Source organism: Otolemur garnettii, unplaced genomic scaffold (genome assembly GCF_000181295.1).
Source record: "Otolemur garnettii isolate 467f Iridium unplaced genomic scaffold, OtoGar3 scaffold00014, whole genome shotgun sequence".
Lineage (NCBI taxonomy): Eukaryota > Metazoa > Chordata > Mammalia > Primates > Galagidae > Otolemur > Otolemur garnettii.
Genome location: NW_003852409.1, coordinates 7,142,765 through 7,168,037, shown reverse-complemented (window position 1 = coordinate 7,168,037; position 25,273 = coordinate 7,142,765). Strand labels below are relative to the sequence as shown.

The 25,273-nt window shown below is 34.4% G+C and overlaps 1 protein-coding gene across 1 annotated transcript in view; it reads right to left on the bottom strand.

The window, feature by feature from the left end:
• CYLC2 (cylicin 2) overlaps positions 1 to 25,273 on the bottom strand; it is a 47,738-nt gene that overhangs the window by 555 nt on the left and 21,910 nt on the right. Inside the window, exons 2-4 of the mRNA XM_023510552.1 lie at positions 3,566 to 3,606; positions 2,109 to 2,227; positions 12 to 548 (exon numbers count right to left, since the gene is read on the bottom strand). Coding sequence (XP_023366320.1) covers positions 12 to 548; positions 2,109 to 2,227; positions 3,566 to 3,606 — 697 coding nt within the window. The remainder of the gene's footprint in view (positions 1 to 11; positions 549 to 2,108; positions 2,228 to 3,565; positions 3,607 to 25,273) is intronic.

The following is a 25,273-nucleotide window of genomic DNA, read 5'->3' as shown; positions in this document are numbered from 1 at the left end:
TCCTTTTTAACTAGTTTGTCATCCTTCTTTGAGTCTGGTTTTTCACCTTCAGATTCTGAAGCTGAATCTTTGCCCTTCTTTGTATCCTTTTTAACAGGTTTGGCATCCTTCTTTGAGCCTGGTTTTTCACCTTCAGATTCTGAAGCTGAATCCTTACCCTTTTTTGAATCCTTCTTATCTTTTTTATCATCCTTTTTTGGACCTGGTTTTTCACCTTCAGATTCTGAAGCTGAATCTTTGTACATCTTTGTATCTCTTCTAACTGTTTTTGAATCTGTTTTTTTACCTTTATCCTTATCTTTGTCTTTCTTTGCATCTTTTTCCTTCTTTGTATCTGTTTCTGACTCTGATATGTCCTCTACTTTCTTGTCTCCTTTACCTTTCTTAGATATTTGTGTTCCTCTAATATCCAATTTAGGAGGTGGAACTGGTTTCTCTGGGGGCTTCCTCCTGGCAGCTAAATAAACAGATGGTCTTTCTGAAATTCTCATTAAAGAATGGTGCATCCATAATGGTCGCCTATGAGCTGGTTGGTCTTCATCAATTTTCTGAAATATGAGTTAGAATAATAATGACTAATTTGTGTTTGAGTTATAAAGTTTTCATTAATAGATAACACATATATTTTAACATCAACTATGAAAAGATTACAGAATTTTATAAAAAATGGGTAAATAGTAGATTTCATAGTTTATTCTGCTTTATAACCTTTGTTTAAATTAATGGAGAAGTATGCTTTAATTGAGACCTTTCAATTTAGAAGATCTTTATATTTCTCTCAATATTTTATGTTAAAATTGCTACAGACCTCCATTGACTCATGGTATGTCAGAACCTCTCTTCAAAATCAGAAGAGGCTTTTTTTCATTATTGACTCAGTGTTTTTGAGAATTCTTAGAATATCTCACCCACCCTCCATTTCTAGACTAACTCAGAAACTAGCTATTCTTAATATCTAAATAGTTTCAGGGCAAGGCACATGTCTGTCCCTATTGTCACTTTTAAGGTCTCTGGAAGCTAGAATGGTACCTGTGTTTAAAGGCAAAAGCCCAAAATTTCCTCTTGGTAGGCAGGATATAAATTGAGTGTCACCACATAGGTAATATTTTTAATAATAAAATCTGTAATACTCAGTGAATGGTAATTTGAGAGAAATGGTGTATTATGTTTCAACTCCTAATTTAGTATTTGCATAAATGGCAAAAATAGCTAATTGTAGTAGAAATGTTACCAAACAACGAGAAATAAATTCAGTAAAGAAAAAAAAGGAAAATAACTTTGATCATTACTGATGGGATATAGTTCCTAAAACAAATAAGATTTGATGAAAGCATTTCTTTTGAACATTTGCATATCATACCTTGGCTTCAGAAATACTTATCTGCCAATACTCAGAATCCTGAATTCTATGTTATGGAAACTGAAGGAGAATCTTCATCAATGTGTAAGTTAATCCCATGATTCTCATAAGGGAATTTCTCTACCTGGGGAATATTTCCTAAATTTTTATACAAACTGTTAAAATTAGGGTCAGCAGAATTCCTTGTTACTTAGACATAGTTTTTAAAACGTGAGGTTACCAAAAAATGATACAAGGGGACAATTGTATACAAAAAGATGCAAATTATATATATAAATGTATACACATCAAACTATATATGTGTGTATATATATAATTATACACATAAGTATACTTATATAAGTGTATATGCATATGTGTGTATGTATGCATATGTATGTAAGTGTGTATATGTAAGTATACTTATAAGTGTGTGTATATATATATATATATACTTTTTCCAAGTAGTAGGATTTAAATTATCTTAACTTGGCTGTTCAACATGGCATTTAACAGTCACATGTCAATTTACCTTATTTTAATTTAATTTAATTTAAATGTAAAATTCAATTCCTAGTCACACTACTCTCATTAAAAGTGTCTAACAGCCACATTACACTGGAATGATACAAAATATTCCTGTCATCATAGAAATTTTTGTTGATAAGGTCAGATCTATAACACAGATAACTATACACATATTACTACTTACTACTATGTAATTAATAACTATTTATTGCAATAATTATTTGACTTTGTTAATACTTACAACTACATTTTCCTGTAATTGAGAAGGTTTTGTTCTCCTTTTTTTTCCTGGGCGCGGTGGTTTGGGAAATACCAAGGCAAAGTGTTGCTGATTCCATGATTTTTTGCTTAATTCACTGACTACAAGAAGGAAGATAAAATACACACTTTGGCAAAAATAGTTAGAAATTAATAAGAACTGAAAGGGCAGTACATATCATGTAAATGAATACACAGTGATTAAAATTATTCCTTCATTATTTGGTAATGTTTTGAATTTCCTGTCATCAATATAAGCAAACAAAAATCGATTTTTTTCTATTCTGACAAGTTGTAGAGATAATTATCTAAAATAGTCATTGCAAAGCCAATATAGCCTATAATATAAATGGAAAGAAACAGTTTTACTACTTCTTCTTCCATCTATCCCTTCCAGTCTTGGTTTTTGCTTACTCTTTTAGTTACACTACAATTCCCTTGGGAATTATAATATGCCCTAGAATACTGATATCTTGTATAAAATATTTAGTAATTAAGGGCAGTGCCTGTGGCTCAGGGAGTAGGGCACCAGTCCCATATACCAAGTCCCATATACCAAGAGTATATGGGACTGGTGGCAGGTTCAAACCCGGCCCTGGCCAAAACTGCAACAACAAAAGATTTTAAAAAATTAAATTAAATTAAAAAAAAAAACTTAGTAATTATATTACTGAAGTGCCAAGTCTTACAATCTCCTTAGTTAGTAATCATTTTTCAGGCTACAAGAATTTCATTACTGTAGATGAAAATGTAATAAGTAAACTGGCAAATAAAAAGTCTGTAGAAGGTGACTAGGAGGAAAAAATTATCTGGAAGCTAAAATACGAATAATTAATACATATATTTAAGTTACAAATGAGACCAATAAGAGAGTTCATAATTGAACTTAAATATTTTCAGTATTACTGTGTAGAGAAAATAGACTTTTCCTATGAGTTTCCCAAAGATACCTGCAGAAACAATAGAAAAAATGTGCAGAAGGAAAAACATAAAGAAGCTCAACATATGAGGGAAAACCACATGCTCAATAACCTTGACAATCACATAAATCTACCTTGTCTAGTAGTAGAATTTGTGGATATTTATAAGACAGATCCAATCTAATATGAATACAGTAGAAGATATTTCTGACTTGATTATTTTATCCAACTTCTACATTGCTTTTCAACTGAAAGATTATCTGATTGGATGATTTCTAATATGTATTTATGTCCACCTTTATGTTGCTATACATGTTTTCTTAAATTCCTTGGATTTAAAAAAAACACATGTATTTAAAAGGTATTCACTGAATCCATAAGAATGGTTCTTTAGAAATAAAAACTCAATAATTCTATCTCATGATAGTTTTGCTTTCTTTACTTTGAATGGAGGGTAATAACCACTTATCCCTAAAATTAATCATGCACACTTTAATATAAATATTAAACTCTTTCTTACCTGGAATGTAATTATCATATGTCCCAAAGTTTATTTTTTGGCTATCAAATAAAAGAAAAAGGTTTTCATTAAATTATACAAAATCATTGTATTTGATGATTATTACTATACATAAACACTTTCAGCCACTAACTAGAGATATGTTTTGCATTCTCAGATCAAATTATTATGTAAGATTATTTCATCCTAAGGATAGTAGAGATGAGAAAATGTGTTTTCAAATTTCAAGAGAACTAAAATACTATGAGCCAATTAAAAAGTGTATACATACATACACAAGCGTACACACACACACACAGTGCCAACACGAGTATACATTTTAAGAAAAGGGGGAAAAACCTGTCATAAAATTGTAATACTCAAGGAATGTTTGAATTCTACAATTCCAAGAGATATAAGATACAATACACAGGATAATAAACATTATCTATATATATTTAATATAATGATTTTTTAAAATGTATTGATTCAGGTTCATTTGGGGGACAAAGAATTAGGTTACATTATTGGCATTCATTAGGTAATGTCCCTCTTATAATTGTGTCCCACCCCCAGAGGTGTGCCATACACCATAACCCCCCACTGTGCCCCTCCTCCTGCTCCCTCATTCCCCTGTACCCCACCTTAAATTGATTTGAGTTTTTCTGTTATGTGGATACATATTAGATTATCTACTGGATTCATATTGCATACTTGTGATACCTTACTAAGAAGAGTGTGTTCTAACCCTATCCATGTTAACACAAAAGATGCAAAGTCTCCATCTTTTTTAATGGCTGAATGCTATTCCATGGTTTACGCTTACAGCTTGTTAATCCATTCCTAGGTTAGTGGTCATTTAGGTTGTTTCCACACTCTACTGATTGTAAATTGAGCTGTGATAAACAGTCTAGTGAAAATGTCCTTATGCTAAAATGATTTTTTTTTTTCTTCTGGGTAGATGCCTAATAGTGGGACTACAGGATCAAATGAGAGGTCAAAAAAAAAAAAAAAAAAAAGAGCAACCAACCCCATCTATCACTGGGCAAGAGATATTAACAGAACTTTCTCTGATGAAGACAGATGAATGGCTAAAAAACATTTGAAAAAATGCTCATTTTCCCTGATTGTAAGACAAATGCAAATTAAAACTACCCTGAGATATTACCTAACCCCAGTGAGAATGGCCCACATCAAAAAGTCTCAAACCTGGGATGGTGGCATGAATGCAGAGAGAAGAGAACACTTTTACACTACTTGTGGGACTGCAAACTAACAAAAATTTTTGGAAGAAAATATGATGGCTCCTCAAATAAAGCAAAATATTACAATTTTTTAAAGATGTAATTGGCTTTTTTTTTTTTTTTTTAGTAACTTATGAACCAGACAACAACCAGTCTACAAAACAGACAGGAGCTCCACTGGGCATGGAAGAACAGTCATTTTTGGAAGGTAGCTTGAGAAGAAATAAGAAAAAAAGCCTAATGAAAAATGTGTATTGGTTAATAACAGATTACTTTTCTTGTCTTGGTTAAAGAAGAGGCTTTTTTATTCCACTGGGTCAGGTTGCCTGGAGAATTTTGATTGGTTGCTGTGAATCTCCTATATTTTAGAAAATTGATCTACTTGGGGGATTTGGCTATTATCTCTTTCCTGATTTCTCAGAATATCAGATATTGCAAGTAAGAGGCTTAGGTTTCAGTTTGGTGACATGCAAATTTAGTAATAGTGACAATTTTTTTTTTTTTTTTTTTTAGACAGAGTTTTACTCTGTCGCCCTGGGTAGAGAGCTACAGCATCTTCATAGTTCTCAGCAAACTCAAGTGCATAGACTCAAGGATCTTCCTGGTTCAGCCTCCCTCGGAGCTAAAACTACAAGCCCCCACAATATTCTATTTCTGCCTAATTGAGCAATTCTGCTGAATTGTTCTATTTTTGATTGAGATGGGATATCTTTCCTACTCAGGCTGGCCTCCAACTCCTGAGCTCAAGCATCCACCTACTTTGGCCTCCATAGTGTTAGGATTACAGGAGTGAGCCACTAGGGTTAGTCAAGTATTATGATTTTAATACAGTTTATTTTTCCTTTTCTAAAATGTGTATACATTTTTGATACCTTTTGTAGATATGAGTGTGTGTTTGTGTGGGTATAATAGTTATATAAACTCATCAACTTGCAGATCTAAAATAGATACTTTTTTTAGTTCACAGATTTGCCATTGAATTATTTTTCTCATCTCATACTCCAAATTCTCTTGTAAGTAAATTTGAAACAAGACACCACTTTATAAACACGTGTATAAGCAAAAGATCCTCATATATTCTTACAACTTCCCAAATCTAATTTATTAAATGTCATATTTTTGAATATATGCATATATGTGTCACTGTGTACGGTATTAATAAGGAATTTCGTTGTTTTTGTTCTCTAAGAAAATATGTGCTGGATGCAATAGCTCATAAGACAATAGAGTAAGACTCTGTCTCAGAAAAAAATAAAAGAAAAAGAAAAGAAACAAAATCTGAAAAATACAAAATAAAACCATGTTGCAATTTTTTTTAGTTATAAATTTACATTTGTTTTATTACTATATGAGCATGTTTGTTCCCATCATGAACAGTTTTATTATTTAATATTTATTTATTTGTAATGGGGATCTATAAGACTTGTTAAAGAAATATTGTTTTATATTGTTTTGTTTTATTACAGACGTAGGGCCATTGTTGACAATAAGTGAGTTTAAAACTTATATACACAGACATTCATATAGTATTTCATTACTTTTGACAATATCTATATTAATAATTAAATACATGAAAACAGTGTCTTGGTACCTAGATTAAAGGATAAATTTCCCAGTAGGAAATTTGGCACATATTTGTTATTCCATAAAAATCCAAACTGATGGCTCAACATTCGTAGCACAGTGGTTACAGTACCAGCCACATACACCATGACTGGCAGATTCAAACCTGGGCAGGGCCTGATAGACAACAATGATAACTGCAACAAAAAATAGCCAGGCATTGTGGCAGGTGCCTGTAGTCCCAGCTACTTGAGAGGCTGAGGCAAAAGAATCACTTAAGCCAAGGAGTTTGAGGTTGTTGTGAGCTGTGACACCGCAGCCCTCTACTGAGGGTGACATAGTGAGACTCTATCTCCCCTCCCCCAAAAATCCAAATAATCCAAGTTGATTAATTTAATCAAATTTAATATTTGTTGACTAAATAGGTTATTTAATCCAGTGTTTACTTAAATAAGTATCTGCCCCAAAGTTACTCCCCCCCCATATCTGAATCTCTAATTTAGTTCTAGCCAATATACATTTATACACTACTGAAGAACTTTTGGTTCTCAACCATGATTATGAACTGCTAAATTTCAAATTCTTTGAAAGACAAAATATTTCAGGTTCATAAAACAATATTTTTAAACTTGGTATTTTCAAAATGGTACATAGGAATTATTTATTAACTGATTTCTCTAGAAAATATTCTTTGATCACCAAGCAACTGAATTAGAAAGAAAAATATAGTTTTTCTAGAAAATGCATGTTTAAAAAATAAAATTCCCTCTAAAGAACAAATGGTCAAGCAGAAATCACAATGAAATTTGTTTTAATAAGCCACTGACCAGTAGTCCATACCAAAAATTATGGTACACTGCTAAAAGTTCATAGAGTAGATTTTATAGTTTTAATGCCATATATTAGAAAAAAATAAACATTTAAAACCAATGTATTAAATCTCTATTAAACTTAGGAGAATAGTATAAGAAAAAAGTAGAGGAGCGGAAAATACATTCCAAATTATTTTTGAGACAATTATAAATAACCCAAAACCTCTCAAGCTTACTATCAGAAATGTATATTTCAGATGAATATCTTTCATTAACATAAATATGCATTTTTTAATTTACCAAATCTAATAAAAAATAATCTGACTATCTCAGTACATGCTGAAGAATTTTTGAAGAGGTAACTTGTAATAAAAAAATTCTGAGAAAACTGGTAACAGAAAGCATAGCCCTCAAAAGTAAAATCAAACTAAATGAAGGAATATTTCTTATCTTTTCCCACATATCAAAAACAAAGCAAAGATACTCACCTCTACTATGTCTATTCAATATTGTAATTATGTCTTTTTTTCCAAAAGAAGATAAAATTATTGTCATAGAAAAAAATAAGCAGAGGACCTGATTGGATAAATAGACTATCCAATGTTATCTACAAGAATAATTTTTAAAGCTGTTAAGCAAATGTAATAGAATTATGTACTATAGGATCTAATTAAATTAATTTTATTTCTATGCTACAAAAATTTCAAAATGTACATTTAAAATAAAATTTACAATAATATAAAGCAAATTATATAGAAATAAAGTTAATGAACTATCTATAAGATTTGTTCTGTAAGAAATATGAATGATTCCAAAAGAGAACATTCAGAAATGAAAGAACATATACAATGCTATTTTAATGTATGCAGCATTAGATGAGATGTTGCATAGTAAATTAATAGTCATTTATTAGAGAGGACTCTAATAATGACCAGACTCTAACACAGTGTAACTTTCTGGAGTGGTCAAGATTCTTTAAATATTTCTTAGGGTGGATTAGGTTAGAATTAGTGAACAGTCAATTGATTTTGAATCTCTTTCATTTTTACTGAGAAAAGTTAATAGGAAACTCAAATAGCAACACCCGAGTTCTGAATAATTATGTAAATTTTCATTAATTGCATTAATTTAATCTTACAGCTAGATATCATTTTTCCTTCCCTTCCATTAAGTCCCACTCTGTTGGTGAGAACATAATCTCTTTTCTTACTTCTCAGGGAAGGTCATAAAATTCTCTAGCTTGGGTTGCATTTGGATTCTATTTTCAACATTTGTTAACTTAAGAAAACAATCATAAACAATAAATAATATATCTCATCTTTTAACTTTTAATTTTGAAACATTTCCATATGAATGAAAATATATTTTTGTTCTTTTAAATTAAGTTTCCTTAGACTAATACCTAATCTAACAATTTACCCTAAAAGGAGGGGGGGAAATGTCACAATTTAAGTCAAAAGATTTATTGCTGGTGGGGCAAGATGGCTGACTAGAATACGCTTTTGCCAGAAACTTCTGTCCAGAAATAGAAAAGTCAGACTTAAGTGAACTTAGAAAAGTTGAAATTGGGGAGTTGAACACAAGGAGGAGAAATTAAGATGCACATTATCCCCCTAAGACAAGCTGCCAGGGTGAGAAAGAGGAAGAAAAATAACAGGGACCAGGTATTGAGCCACTACATTGAAGGTGCCTGGTGCTGAAGGAGAAGAGAGATGCCCCCCACCTACGGGGTCTTCCATGGGATTTGCATGAGTGAGCAATGAACAAAGGGCTTCTCATCTCATCCCATGGGAGAGAGCCACCAAGTCCCAGTTTTCCTGCACTAGGAATTTCCACCTCTGGGTCCCCATCCTGCCCAGTGCAACAGCTGTCCGCAATCCTGAGCCCACAGCTCACACTCCCCCTTCTCTGGTTACCTGATGGACTACCGCCCTGCAGAAGTTAGTGTGTTCGGTGAGACCTCTGAGAGACTCTATATTGTATGGGCTGTGGAGCCATTGGCCCCCACTATGAGAGGAAATTGTGGTGCCACAGCATAACTTTGGTATAAAGTGGTCTCTTCTGGCTCTCCCTCTTTTTAGGAGGGAGCTTTCCTCTGCCCTCTAGAGGCCCTGCCTGGTGTCTGTGCCCAGCAACCACTGATTCCCCTCCTGTGAACTTGCAGGAAGACAAAGCTAGGTTCATGAGATCGTCTCTGGGAAGGTCCAGGAACTGGATACCACTCTGCTGCCACGTGTAGTCAGATCCCCTTCATCCAGCCACCAGGCAGGGCTACAGGTTTGTGGCTAATTTGAATTTTTTTTTCACAAGAGGGGTTTGGTGACTTGGGTGGGAATAGCAGGTTGGTCTGTAGACTTTCCTTCTGTAGCTGTTGCCCACAGAGGGGTACAATGTTTTGTAACTTTTACAGCAAAGACTTCAGCAAAGTACTGCAGCTCCTTTGAACTGGGTGGAGGACAGGCTAACATGAGGGCAGAATCAGTTTGGCCATTTAAGCAAGGCTGGCCCTTAAGTACTCTCATGCTACAAATCTGAAAGGAGCGTCATGAGGCTATGGAGGAAGGGTCCCAAGCGCAGCTCTAGCTAATTGGCAAAGGGGTGGTAAGTTCCATGTCCAGGAGCCTCCAGAACTGATCTCCCCCTGCAGTTTTAGTTGCCAAAGAAGTCTCTGGTGCTGCTTATCCATTCACAATTAGATTAAATAAACAGGGAGAGGAATCAGCAGAAGAATCCTGACAACATAAAAAATCAGAGCAGATCAACTCTCCCAAAGATTATAAGGGAGATACAGCAGAAAATAGCATCCATACAGAAATTGTTGAAATGTCAGAAATAGAATTCAGATTATGGATGGCAAATAAGATGGATGGAATTGAAGTGAAGATGGAAAAAAAATCCAAAAATATAGTCCAAAAGTTGTCTCAAGAAATTAGTGAATTTAAAGACAAAGTCGCCAAAGCTATGGACATAATTAAGAAAGACAAAGCAGAGCTTAAGAAATTGAAAGAGGCATTCACGGAGTTTCTGAACACAATAAATAGCCTCCATAATAGACTGGAATATGGAGAAAAATGAATTTCAGAAAATGAAGGTAAGATATTTGAACTAACCCAATTATTGAAAGAGGCAGAAAAAAAGAGAATGAAAACAGAATATTGCTGAGAGAGTTATAGGATTACTCCAAAACATTAAACATTGAATTATAGGAATTTCTGAAGAAGAGGATTGTCCTAAGAGCTCAGAAACTCTACTTCAAGACATCAAGGTGGAGAATTTTCCAAGCATTGAAAGAGACACAGAAATTCAGATCCTAGATAGTTTCAGCACCCCAGCAGGACTCAATCCAAACAAAGTATCTCCTAGACCCATTGTTGTGTGAAGGAGTGCATGATGCAGCACAGCAGAGATAAGACCTGCAGTGAAATGTTGGAGAACAAAGAGACTGGAAGCTCTCTCAGGCATCCAGCAAAGTTCTTTGTTTTACCAAAGCTTATATTGGCAACACTGCACGTATACGTCATTAATCTAAAGACTAAAATTCAAAGACTCATTCCTTATCCACCTGGCATCAGGATGTATACTGCTTAATAGATAACAACACTTTTAACTTTGCCTGCCCCTTCAAGGCTCAAATCATTTCTACATAATTAGGTCCTGAACCACATAAGGAGTTCTATCCAGGTATCTCTACATTCTGACTCACAAGAGACTTCAAACTTGTTCTCACAAAATGGAACTGTTTAAAGGTTTACTTATAGGCTTTCTGCCTATACCCATGGTCATTGATTTTGCCAAATTCAATATCAAAAGAAAATCTTCTAAGCAGCCATGTGTAAGAAAATTTTTTTTACTATAAAGGAAAAAAAATCCGGATGACAGCAGGCCTTTCAGCTAAAACTTTTCAAGACAGATGAGGTTGGTCATCATCATTTAACCTTCTTAAACAAAACAGTTTTCAGCCCAGGATCCTGTATCCTGCTAAACTTAATTTGGTTTCATTTGCAATAAATAAATCAAATGTTGACTAGCTCTACAGGAATTACTCAGACCCATTGTTCATAATGACCAGCATTGGTCATTAATGAACCAGCATGTTCATAACAAAAGCAAACACATGCAAAAATTAAAGAACAAAGCCTAGTTTTCACAGTGTCACAAGGGATAAAATTAAGCACCAGACCTGCACAAAATAAGATGATAAAAATTCCACTATACATGTCAATTATCTCAATAAATATGAATGACTTGAATTCCCCAATAAAGAGGAATAGGCTGGCTAACTGATACAAACTCAAACTAGGTATTTGTCTCCAAGAAACACATTAAACCTGTAAAGATAAAACAAGACTCCAGGTGAAGGGATAGAAAACAATATTCCAAGCACATGAAATACAGAAAAAAAAAAAATATAAGGATTGCAATCTTATTTGCACATACAATTGGATTTAAACCAATAAAAATAAGGAAGGACAAGGATGGACACTGCATACTGGTCAACAGAATCATCAAATATGAAAACATTTCAATGATTAACATGTATGCACCTAAACTAAATGCTCCTAGATATATAAATAAAACTTAAATGACCTGAACAACATGAAATCTTTCAGCTCTGTAATTTTAACAACTGTCTGAGGGAACTAGACAAATCCTTCAAGCAGAAACTAAATGAAGAAGTAACAAACTTACACACAATCCTTGAAAAAATGGACTTCCCAGAAATATACAGAACATTTCATCCTAATAAAACTGAATATACATTCTTATCAGCCCATGGATCATCCTATGAAATTGATCATATCTAAGGCCAACAAATTTAAAACTATAGAAATTATTCCCTGCATCTTCTTAGACCATCACAAAATAAATTTGAACTCCACATCAACAGAAATCTTCAAACCCACATAAAGTCATGGAAACTAAATGAACTTATGGTGGATAACAGCTGAGTTTGGAATGAGATTAAGAAGGAAATCATTAGGTTTCTTGGACAAAGTAATATTGAAAGTACAAGCTATAAAAACCTATGGGATACTACAAAGGCTGTCCTAAGAAGGAAATTTATAGCATTAGATTCCTTCATCCAGAAAACAGAAAGAGAGCAAGTAAACGACTAATGGATCATCTCAAACAACTGGAAAAGGAAGAACAATCCAATCCCAAACCTAGCAGAAGAAAAGAAATAACCATAATCAGAGCAGAATTAAATAAAATTGAGATCACAAGAATCATTCAGAAGATCAATTAAAAAAAAAGTTACTTCAATAAAATTGATAGACCCTTGGCCAAACTAATAAGAAACAGGAAAGTAAGATCTCTAAAAAACTCAATTAGAAAAAAAGAAGAAATAACAGATACCACCAAAATTCAAAAGATCTTGAATTATTACTGTACAAAACACTATGCAAAGAAATTTGAAAATTTAGAAGAAAATGATGGATACCTAGAAACCCATTACCTTCCTAATCTCAACCAAAAGAATTAGAAATTTTGAATAGACCTATATCAAGCACTGAAATTGCATCAACAGTACAAAATATTCCAGGGAAGAAAAGCCCTGTAACAGATAGTTTCACACAAGAATTCTACAAACATTCAAAAAGGAAATAGTACTATATCATATACCCTATTCCAAAACATTAGTGCAGCAGGTAATCCTCCCCTACATGTTCTACAAAGTAAACATCACCTTCATTCCAAAACCAGGAAAGGACCCAAACAAAAAGAAAATTATAGGCCAACAAAACTAATGACTACTCATGCAAGAATATTCAATAAAATCTTAACAAGCAGAATACAGGTAACCATTAAACAAATTTAACAACATGGCAAAATGGGTTTTATTGCAGGGATGCAAGTTTGCTTCAATACACATAAATCCATAAATGTAATTCATTACATAAATCCAATCAAAAACAAAGCCCATATGATTTTTTCAATTGACACAGTAAAGCCATTTGACAAAATTCAGCATCCTTTTTTGATAAAAACACACAAGAAAAATAAGCATAGGTGGGATATATCCTGAACTAATACAAGCCATCTGCAATAAATATTATATTTTAAGGTGTAAAGCTGAAAGCTTTTCTATTTAGAAATGGAACCAGACAAGGATACCCATTATCGCCAGTGCAATTCAACATAGGGCTAGAAATCCTAGCCAATGCTGTCATATAAGAGAAAGAGATCAAGGGTATTTAAATTGGAACACAGGAGGTCAAACTCCTTCTCCTCCTGGATGACATGATCTAATAACACCTGGAAAACTCCAGGGACTCAGCTACAAAGCTCTTAGAAGTGATCAAGAAATATAGTAACATCTCAGGATACAAAAGTTTAGTGTCCACAATTCAGTAGCCTTCATATATAACAGTAACAGTCAAGCTGAGAATCAAATCAAGGACACAATACCCATCCTTCACAGTATCTCCAAAGAAAATGAAAAACCTTGAAATATATCTAAGAAAGGATTTGAAGGATCTATTTAAAGAGAACTATTAAACCCTGAGAAAAGAAATAGCAGAAGATGTTAACAAATTGAACATGCTTATGGCTGGGAAGAACAACATTGTTAAAATGCCCAAACTGCCCAAAGTGATCTACAGATTTATTGCAATGCCCTTCAAATTCTTTCATAATTTGAGAGACCTAAAATTATAGTAGTCTATTTCATATGGAACCAGAAAAATTCTGAATAGTCAATATAATTTTTAGAAAAAAAAATCTGGAGGCAGAATATTACCAGACTTTAGGTTCTCCTACAAGTCTATCATGATCAAAACAGCATGGTACTGGCACAAAAATAGAGATAATATATCTATGGAATGGAATAGAGAACCTAGAGGTGAACCCAGCCATATATTGCCATCTAATCTTTGATAAACCAAACAAAAGCATGCACTAGGGAAATAAATCCCTACTTAATAAATGGTGCTGGGAGAATTGGTTAGCCACATGTAGAAGACTGAAATTGGACCTGCATTTCTGGCCACTGACAAAAGTTGACTCTTGCTGAATAAAAAATTTAAAGTTAAGACAAAAAACAATAAAAATTCTAGACTGAAGTATGGGGAAAATCCTTGACAAAAATCAGTCTGGGTAAAGATTTTATGAATAAGACCTCCTTGACAACTGTAGCCACATCAAAATAAATAAATGGGACATGATAAAGCTAAAGCACTTCTCCACAGTTAAGAGTACCACATGTAAATGAAACCGACAGCTTTTGGAGTGCTATGAATCTGACAAAGGGCTGATAACTAGAATCTACAGAGAACTCAAATTAATCAACAAGAACAAACAAGCCTATTTATAATTGGGCAAGAGACTTGAACAGAGGTGGAACAAGATGGTGAACCAAAAGGATTGTTCAGTTGAGTGGGGAAAAAGAGAGAAATCCAGCCATACCTGGCACAGAGACCTTACCAGAAGGCATAGCTCAGAGAGCACAGTGAGGAGGTGGTGAGCTGGATACAGTGTGTGATCCAGAGTGGTGGAAATCTGAAGAGTTAGGCAAGTTATTGTGACCCACCAGGATTGCCAAACCCCCAATGGAGGCCCAGGACAGGAGAAAGTCTCTCCAAAAATTTCAGTTTGGGGGGAAGCTGTCCATTGAGTGGAAACCTTAGAAGAGTAGGCAGACTCAAACAGTATGTTGCAACCAGATTTGAATACATGTAGGAGTGGCTTTGCTATCAGTTTGGTGGCTGTCAAGATAGCCATACTGGGAAGCCAAGTGGCTGCCATTGTGGAAAGGTGGTGACAAGGTCTTAACAGGGGCCTAAAGCATAAGGCCATCTTAACTCTGCCTGATAGGATCAGAACTCCACTCTTGTAGGCTGAGGGACTTCTGCATCCCACAGGAACTGGTGTCAGGGAGCACTGAGACCTGCCCCTAGAGGATTCTTGTGAGTTTTAAGATCTCAACCCAGTGGAGTCTGAATGCTGGGGAAACAATCAAGTGAGGGCAATTAGGTTAGGAATAAGAACCACAGAGGTTGCCAGCTGTGTTTTCCATCTCCTAAAAAAACCACAGTGCCACCTGGTGTCTCAGCAATAACAACATTTTGCAACACATATATTCCTATTAAAGTTGGTCCCTTCAGCTATACATATATGTGAAGGGACCAAATGTATATATATATATATATATACATATAAAATACATGTATATACTGGAAATTCTTCCAGTTTTTTCTTTTTTACTTTTATTTTTAATTTATTTTTAATTTTTATCCTCAGCTTTTCTATGTTGCTGAGGTTGCTGCTGTTTTTGGCTATTTGAGCTTTTTTGTTTTGCTGTGTTGTGTTTTCTTGTTGCTAATTTGTTTGGTTGGATCAATTCTTTTTTTTTAGAGACAGAGTTTCATTTTATTGCCCTCTGTAGAGTGCTGTGGCATCACAGATCACAGCAATCTCCAGCTTTTGGGCTTAGCTGATTCTCTTGCCTCAGCCTCCTGAGTAGCTGGGATTACAGGCACTTGCCACAACGCCTGGCTATTTTTTTTTTCTTTTGTTATTGTTGCAGTTTGGCCAGGGCCAGGTTCAAACCTACCACCCTCGGTATATGGGGCCAGTGCACTACTCACTGAGCCACAGGCACTGCTCTTAACTTCCATTTTTACTTTCATCAAGAACAAAGAGTCCTGTATTTTTGGTCATGGTATTTTAGCCTCATATATACTTTCTATTTCACTCCTATTCATTCTCTCTTTTAACAGAGACTCTTCTACTTTTGTTATCTTTCCCACATAAATAGCTTGTGCAATAGCTAGGATATCATCTTCTTTTCTTGGTCTTTACTTTCTTTTTCCTTTTCTCTTTCTCTTATTTATTTTATACAAATGTATTTTTAATTGTCTTTATTCTTATTTTATTATTTTTCTTTATTTCTTTTTTTTTTTTTTTTTTGGCTAAGTGCTGGGGTTTCATGACTATGGTTTGGTGGGGGAGTCATGGCAGCAACCTGGCTCAAGGAGGCCAACAGGTCTAGAAAGCCTGTCTATCTCTGGCCCTGAGAAGACAGTAATGGAAAGTCCACACTGTAGAATTTATCTATTTCTTTTTAATTTTTATTTATTATTTCTTTCTTGGTTTTTGTTTTTGTTCTTTTCTTTGTCTTTCTACTTTTGGCAGAGGATGATTTTCTCAGGTTGATTTCAAGGAACACACCCACACAAGCCCTACTAAATTCTTGAATTACAGGTATGGTCTTAACACCATGCCAGTTAATACTATTTCTTCTATCATTCTCATTCTCTCTTCCTGTCCTCAATCTCTCCTGTTCTTCAGTTCTTTTCTTTTCATCCCTCTGCCCCTTTTTTTCTTGCTTTTTCTTTCCTTTTTCTCTTTTCTTTTTTCTTCTTTCTTTCTTTTCCTCTTTCCCTGCTTGTGCTTTACCCTTCACTTCTTTTTTTACCAAGCTTTGAGGTGAGGTAATTTAAAACAAAGGAGGAGGTGAGAAAGAAAAGGGAGGACAAGGAGGTGAATAAGAAGAAAGAACACATGAGGAGGAATCAACAGAAAAATTTGGACAATATGAAAATCTAAAGCACAGCCACTCCTCCAAGGGACCATAAGGCAGCTACAACAGAAAGACTTCACCTACAAAGAATTGATGGATTTGACAGAAATGGAATTTAAAATATGGATGATAAAGACAATAAAAATATGGATGAGAATACAGAAAGACAGAACCAAAAGTCAGAAGAGAGATTTGTAGAATATAGAAAGGATATGGTGAAGCTTCAGGAAATGAAGGACACAATCAGGGAATGTAAAGATGCAGTGGAAAGTATCAAAAGTAGGTAAGGGCAGGGAGAAGAAAGAACCTCAGACTTAGAGGATAAAGGTATTGAGTTAACCTAGGCAGTTAAACAGGCAGAAAAGAAGAGAAAGAAAGCAGAACAGTAGCTTAGAGAACTTTGAGATTCCATATAGCATTCAAACATATGAATAATAGGGATCCCTGAAGGGGAAGAAGATTGTCCCAAAACAATGGAAGCCCTATTGGAGACTGCCATGAATGAAAACTTCTCATGTTTCACTGAATATCCTGACACACAACTTTAAGATGGCTATCGAACCCTGGGTCATTTTAACTCAAACAGAGCTTCTCTATGACACAATGTAGTGAACCTGTCCAAAGTCAAGATGAATGAAAAAATTCTGCAAGCAGTCAAGAGTAAGCACCAACTGACCTACAGAGGCAGAGCCATTATCATGACTGCAGACTTTTCTACTGAAACTTTCAAAGCCAAAAGAGAATTTGTCAGCCACTTTCAACATTTATAAACAAAATTATTTTCAGCCCAGAATTCTGTATCCAGCTAATCTAAGTTTCAAAATTGATGGAAAAATCAGATCTTTTGTGGATATACAAACACTGAGGAAATTCACCACAAGACCAAGTTGTTCAAGAAATACTTAGACTTATTCTCAACACTGACCATCACAATGGGCCACCAGCAAAGTAAATACCCGGACACTAAAGGTCAAAACTTAGCTTCCACATGGTGCAAAGGATGAACTGTACAACACACTTTCACAAAATAAGGTGAATAAAACTCCACCACATGTATCAATTCTATCAATAAATGTCAATGGATTGAATTCCAAACTGAAGAGTCACAGGCTGGCTGATTGGATAAAAAAGCACAAACCATCCAGATAGTGTCTTCAGGAAACACACCTACCCTTGAAGGACAAATCAAGACTCAGGGTTAAGGGATGGGAAACAATATTTCAAGCAAATGGAAAACAGAAGAAAGAAAGGGTTGCAATGTTATTTTGAGATATAAGCTGACTTAAAGCAACTTAAGTTAATAAAGACACTTTATATTGGGAACAATACAACAAAAAGACATTTCAATTTTAAATATTTATGCAGCTAGCTTAAATGTTCCCAGATATGTGAAACAGACCTTGTTGGGTCTGAGCAATATGATATCTCATAACACCATAATTGTTGAGGACTTTGACACAACTCTGACAGAACTGGAAAGATCCTCTAAACAGACAGTAAACAAAGATACAATGGACTTAAATACGATCCTAGAACAAATGGGATTAATAGACATATACAGAACACACCAACCCAAAGTTAACAAATATACATTTTTCTCACCAGCCCATGTTGTATAATTCAAAATAGACCACTTCATAGGATAGAAATCAAACCTCAGCAAAATTAAAAGAATAGAAATTATAATTTGTATCTTCTCAGATCACAAAGCAATAAAGGTAGAACTCAACTCCAGTAAAAATGGGTATCCCCACACAAAGACATGGAAATTAAACAACCTTATGCTGAATGATAGTTGGTTCCAGGAAGAGATAAAAGAGGAATTCATTAAATTCCACAAACATAATAACAATGAAGACACAAGTTTCCAAACCTTTGTGATACAGCAAAAGCATTCTTAACAGGGGCATTTAATACATTACATACCTACATTCAAAAAACAGAAAGAAAGTGCATCAACAAACTCTTGAACCATCATATGGAATTTGAAAAAGAAGAACCATCTAATTACTAACCCAGAAGAAGAAAAGAAAAGAAAAATTAAATCAGATATTAATGAAATCGAAAAGAAATGAATCATTCAGAAAATTAACAAAATAAAAAGTTGTTTTCTTGAAAAAATAAAATCTATAAACCTTTGGCCCAATTAAGTTAAATCTCTACTAACCTCAATCAGAAATGATAAAGGAGAAATAACAACAGATGCCACAAAGATACGAGAAATCATCTCTGAGTACTATAAGAAACTCTATGGCCAGAAATTTGACGAATGTGGAGGAAATGGATGAATACTGGAATTGCAACCTCTCCCTAAACTTAACCAAGAAGAAATAGATCTCTAGAACAGACTTGATTTCAAGCACCAAGATGGAAGAAACAATAAAAAAAACTTCCAAGAAAAAAATGCCCTGGTCCAGATGGCTTCATAACAGAAATCTATCTAACCTTCAAAGAAGAGAATATACCTATGCTTCAGAAAATATTTCCAAAACTTGAGAATTAAGAAATCTTCCCAACATGTTCTATGAAGCAAACATCACCCTGATACAAAAACCAGGAAAATAACCAACTAAAATGAGAACTTCAGACCAATTTCCCTAATGAATATAGATGCAAAAATTCTCAACAAAATCCTAGTCAATAGCTAGGATTTTAGCTTATCATCAAAAAAGTCATACATCATGATCAAGTAGGTTTCATCCCAGGAATGCAAAGCTGGTTTAACATATACAAGTCCATAAATGTTATTCACTGTATCAACAGAAACAAAAACAAAGACCATGTGATCCTCTCAATAGACATAGAAAAATCATTGGATAAATTTCAACATCCTTTTCTAAGATATAGGCATTTGTGGCACATTTCTTAAACTGATTGAAGCCATATAGGGCAAATTAATATTATACTAAATGGAGTAAAACTGAAAGCCCTTCCACTTAGAACTGGAACCAGACAAGTTTGTCCTCTATCACCACTACTTTTCAACACCATGCTAGAAGTTCTAGCCAATGCAATCAGGCAAAAGAAGGAAATACAGGGCATCTAAATGGGGGCAGAAGAGATAAAACTCTCACTTTTTGCCAACAATATGATCTTATATTTGGAGAACTCCAAAGACTCAATCACAACAAGACTCCTGGAAGTAATTTAAAAATACAGTAATGCCTCATGATATAAAATCGATGTCCACAAGTCAGTAGCCTTTGTATATGCCAAGATGAAAAGCTAATCAATAACACAATTCCCTTCACAGGAGCTTAAAGAAAATGAAATACCTAGGAACATACCTAACAAAAGAGGTGAAGGACCTCTATAAAGAAAATTACAAAACTCTAAGAAAAGAAATAGTAGAAAATATTAATGTCTGGGAAGAATCAACATTGTCAAAATGTCTATATTTCCCAAAGCAATTTATAGATTCAATGCAATCCCCATTAAAGTACTAACATCATACTTTCAAGATTTGGAAAAAATAATTCTTCTTTTTGTGTGGAACCAGAAAAAAACAGGTCTAGCCAAGGCAATTCATAGTAATAAAAACAAAGCCAAGGGTATCACCCTACCAGACTTTTGGTTATGTTAAAGGCCATAGGGATCAAAACAGTATGGTAATGACACAAAAATAAAGACATTGACATTTGGAAAGGATGAGAAATCCATGAGATGAAACTGACATCTTACAGCCACCTGATTTTGATAAACCAAACAAGAACATACACTGGGGGAAAGAATCTCTATTCAATAAATGGCATTGGGAGAACTGGATAACCACAGGTAAAAGACTGAAACTAGACCCACACCTCCCACCACTTACAAAAATTGATTCAGAATGAATGAAAGATTTAAATCTATGGCATGAAACAATAAAAGTCCTCAAAGAAAGTGTGGAAAAAACACTTGAAGATAGCAGCCTGGGGGAAGATTTTATGTGGAATACTTCAGCAGCAATTGCAATAACAACAAAATTACACAAACAGGACTTAATTAAACTGAAAACCTTCTCTGCAACTAAGGAGGCAACAACCAAAACAAATAGATAACCTTCAGAATGGGAAAAGATATTTGCATATTATGAACCTGACAAAAGCTTGATAACTAGGATTTCCAGAGAACTCAAGTTAACAAAAAAAGACCCAACAATCTCATATATCACTGGGAAAGAGAAATGAATAGAACCTTATTTGAAGAAGACAGACAAATTGCTAACAAACATTTGAAAAAATGCTGATCATCCCTAATCATCAGAGAAATGCAAATCAAAAGTACGCTTAGATATCACATAACCCCAGTAAGAATGGCCCACATCAAAGAGCCTCAAAGCAGGTGGTGCCTGTGGCTCAAAGGAGTAAGGTGCTGGCCCCATATGCCAGAGGTGGCAGGTTCAAACGCAGTCCCAGCCAAAAACTGCAAAAAAAAAAAAAAAAAAAAAAGCTTCAAAGCAGCAGATGCTGGCATGGATGTGAAGAGAAGGGGATCACCTAATCTCATTACTAGGCATCTACCAGAAGAAATAAATTTTTTTAATCATAAGGACACTGGCACCAGACTGTTTATCTCAGTTTAATTTACAATTTCCAAAATGTTGAAACAACCTAAATGCCCATCAACCCAGGAATGATTTAATAAGCTGTGGTATATGTATATCATGGTATACTATTCAACCATTAAAAAATGATGGAGACTTTACATCTTTTGTATTAACTGGATGGAGGTGCTTCTTCATAAAGCATCACAGAATGGAGAAGCAAGAATCCAATGTATTCAATTTTAATATGAAGGCAATAAATGAGATAATACAAGGTGGAGTAGGGGAAGGAGGGTATGGGTAGAGGGAAGATGGAGGGGGTTTGGGGTCATGGTGTATGGCACATCTCTTGGGGGTGGGACACAAATATAAGGGGGACTTAACCTAAAACTGCAATAAACGCAACCTAATTCTTTGTACCCTCAATGAATACCAAACAATTTAAAAAAATGAAACTTGAACAAAAATCCTCTGAAGATGATAAAGAAAATGACCAACAAATGCATGAAACACATCATCCATAATTATCAGAGAAATGCAAATTGAAACCACTCTGAGATATCATCTAGTTCCAGTGAGATTAGCTCACATCACAAAACCCCAAACCTGTAGGTACTAGCATGAATAGGGAGAGAAGGGTACACTTTTTTGCTGCTGGTGGGTTGTAAACTTATACAACTAATTGCAACCTCCATACAAACTGTATGGAGAATTCTCATAGAACTAAAAGTTGACATTACATTTGATCCTGCAATCCCATAGTAGGTATCTACCCAGAAGAAAAAAGAAATCATTTTACCATAAGGACATTTGCACTAGAATGGTGATTGCAGTTCAACTCACAATCACCAAGACATGAAAGCAACCCAAGTGCCCATTCACCCATGAATGTACTAACAAATTGTGGTATGTGTATATCATGGAGTACTCTTCACCTATAAGAAAAAATGGAGACTCTTCATCTTTTGTGTTTACTTGGATTGGGTTGAAATACATTCTTCTTAGTAAAGTGTCACAAAATGGAGAAGCAAGTATCCAATGTCCTCAATATGTTAGCAACTACATGTCCACATGAAAGAAAAACACAAGTGTTGTCTAGGGAGTGGGAGAGGAGGGGATAAAGGGCGGAGGAAGGGAGAGGAAGGAGTGGGGAGGTGCAAGGAGGTAGGGTGACTGGCCGGATCTCACCTAATGTGCACAATTTGAGAGTGCTCAGCATGCCCTCTGGGTGAAGGACTCAACTACAACTTGAACTTTACCACAGAAATGAAAATAATGTTACCTAATCATTTGTACCCTCATATTAATCTGAAATTTAAAAAAAAAAGGATATTTGTTGTCAGTATGACAAGGGCTTGTAATAAAGTCTTTAGATATATATAAGAACATACAATAATTAATACCTCATATTAATCAAGATGAAATGGAATATAGAAGTCACAATTCTGCCTTCACGTCAGACCTATTCATGCAATCATTTCAAAATCCTGTTCAGTATCTGTAAGTTTTTGGGAGTAAAGAAGGCATCTTAAATTGTCAGTAATGTGGAATATAATAGGTTTGCAACATAGAAAGGGAAAGTAGGTTTGGGTTTTCCCAAATAAAAAGCTGAGATTCCATTTTCGGCAACATATAGGAGTTTATTTTCTTTTTTAAAAATGTAGTTTTATATTACCACCATAGAAAGTTCTTAAAGAGGCAGATAGTTAATCAACTTCATATTTCCTATTTTTTTTTCTTTTACTCTCAAATAATTTTTCTCTAAATACAAAACACATTTGCCTTTACTTTTGCCTATATCTTTGCTTGGATGTGTTCGTAAAAATGTATAATAAACTCAAAACCCAACAGCTTTAAAAATGTGACATCTCCCATAGTTTCACATGAATTGTCCATGGATCTCCAGTTTGTATAAATATTCCTGGAATATCGTGCCAGCAGACTGTGTAGATTTTTGGATTCTGCATCAGTGGCAGGGAAGATAACACCATAAAACATGTGGCAGAAAGATTTCCAGGAAGTGACTGCAGCCTGTGCTACTCTTCTTGGAGTTGTTAGACACCCTTTGTGTACAGGCAAAGGTAAACTGCCCAGGGTTATTGTTTGGCTGAGGAATGGCTCTCTGGTGTGGTATAATTTTATATCTTTCACTAACATTTTCTGGAGCAGTGTTTCTCAGCATGGGTTTATTTTGAACCTCTGTGTCACGATACTGGTATCCAGTAGGTAAAGATGGGGGATTCTGCTAAACATTGTAAAATGCCATCTCTTAACCCACAAGATACCATATCTCTCTTTTTCAACCTCTGACCCCACCACTTCAATGAAGAGTTTTCTGGCCTAATATATGAGTGAAGCAAAGGTTGATTAATTTTTTTCAGAATTTTGCTATAAAAAAATTTAAAAAAATTTTTTTTCAGAATTAAAGTGAATCCTCAGCAAAGGACAGTATGAGAGAACCTTATTAGTGCTACTCAAGGGGGAGCAGAATATAAAAAATACAGTAGATAAGAGATTAGAAAGCTGTGATTGAAAGTTTAAATGTTCTTATATTTAGACTCCCTATCATCTGATACTAAATTTTTGTCAAAATGTCTCACCCTTCCTTCACAAGCCTTAGTTCCATTCAACACTAGCAATGGAAGGGCTGAGTTGACTAACACCACCAAAGAGGTGAAACTGTTCTGAGGGGTAGTTAAGTTTGAGTGGAGCAAAGGTTAAAGAGGAATAAGTGGGGAAGGGGAGAACGGAGCTCAAAGAGGAAAATTCTCTTTATCAGGTTCCAGTTGGTATCCAACATTTTCTGTTAGATATGTTAGGTCTAAGAAATGTGAGGTCTCAAACTGGGACTCTATCATTCCTAGAAGAACTCAGAGAAAAGATAAATTATTTTCTGAATTTTAAATTCCCTATGTTAAATGAATCTATAGATATATTTTGAATCCAAAAAAATATGTTATCTTATTTGAAGGAATTTTATGTGTGCTTCATTAACTAATAATAAGGCGATTTGATTATAAATTCTACCCTAATTTCCTTCTAAAATAAGTAGAGCATTCTGAGATTGCCCTAGAATAAACAAATAAACTGTAAACAAATAATCATAAAACCAAAAATAAATTTTTACCCACTGTGGTAAAGTCCTCTGAAGACTATGCAATCCTTATGATAACAATAACATCATGGATATTTTTTGATGCTTAAACATTTTAACAAAATAGTTAAAGTGAAGTATAATTTTGTTGTGTTAGATGCCAGAACACAGATTACTACTGGTAATGGTCAAGTCATTCAGCTTTTAACAAATGCATTCAAAACTTTACCCCAAACTGCCCTTTAAAGTAATGACTGTGTTATAATAAAATAGATACCACCTACAGAAAGCCTATTTCATTTTCAAGATTAATATTTCATCTCTTTACCCAACCATTGTTTTTTAAAAAAGAAAACTCAGCCATACTTTTTTTTTATATATTTCAAAATTCCATTCCTTCATTTTTGTTCCATGTCCTTTGGAAAATGGTATGCATAATAGAATAGGGTACCTGCCTATCTTTTTAAACATGAAATAAAGTAAGCATAAACAAGCTACTGGTATCAAAGTTACTTCTCACGTCTGAATAATCTGAATAATGTCTGAATAATAATCTTCTCATGTCTGAATAATCTTTACATTAAAAAGTATTTCCATACACTGAAATTTCTCAAGGGCAAATATAATTAGCTTTTGGTTCGTCTTCTCTGGGAAGGCCAAAGATTGACATTAAAGATTAACACTTCTGATTTCTGTCCTCTATAGCTCAGTAACACGTATCATTTATTGTCACATACACAAAAATTGTTCACAAAAATTTCTACATGGCTTCTTGAAGGCTGAAAAATCCCCCAGCTGAGAATTATCAATTATTTTATTTTATATTCACCAGAATACAATGTAATGAGAAACAAAGTAAGACTCACGGAGCCTTATTCAAAGCTAAGTGTCTATTGTGATATTAGATTTAAACAACTTTTGATGATGCTTGAAAACATATATTTTTGCTTAAACACATTCTTTCTTGC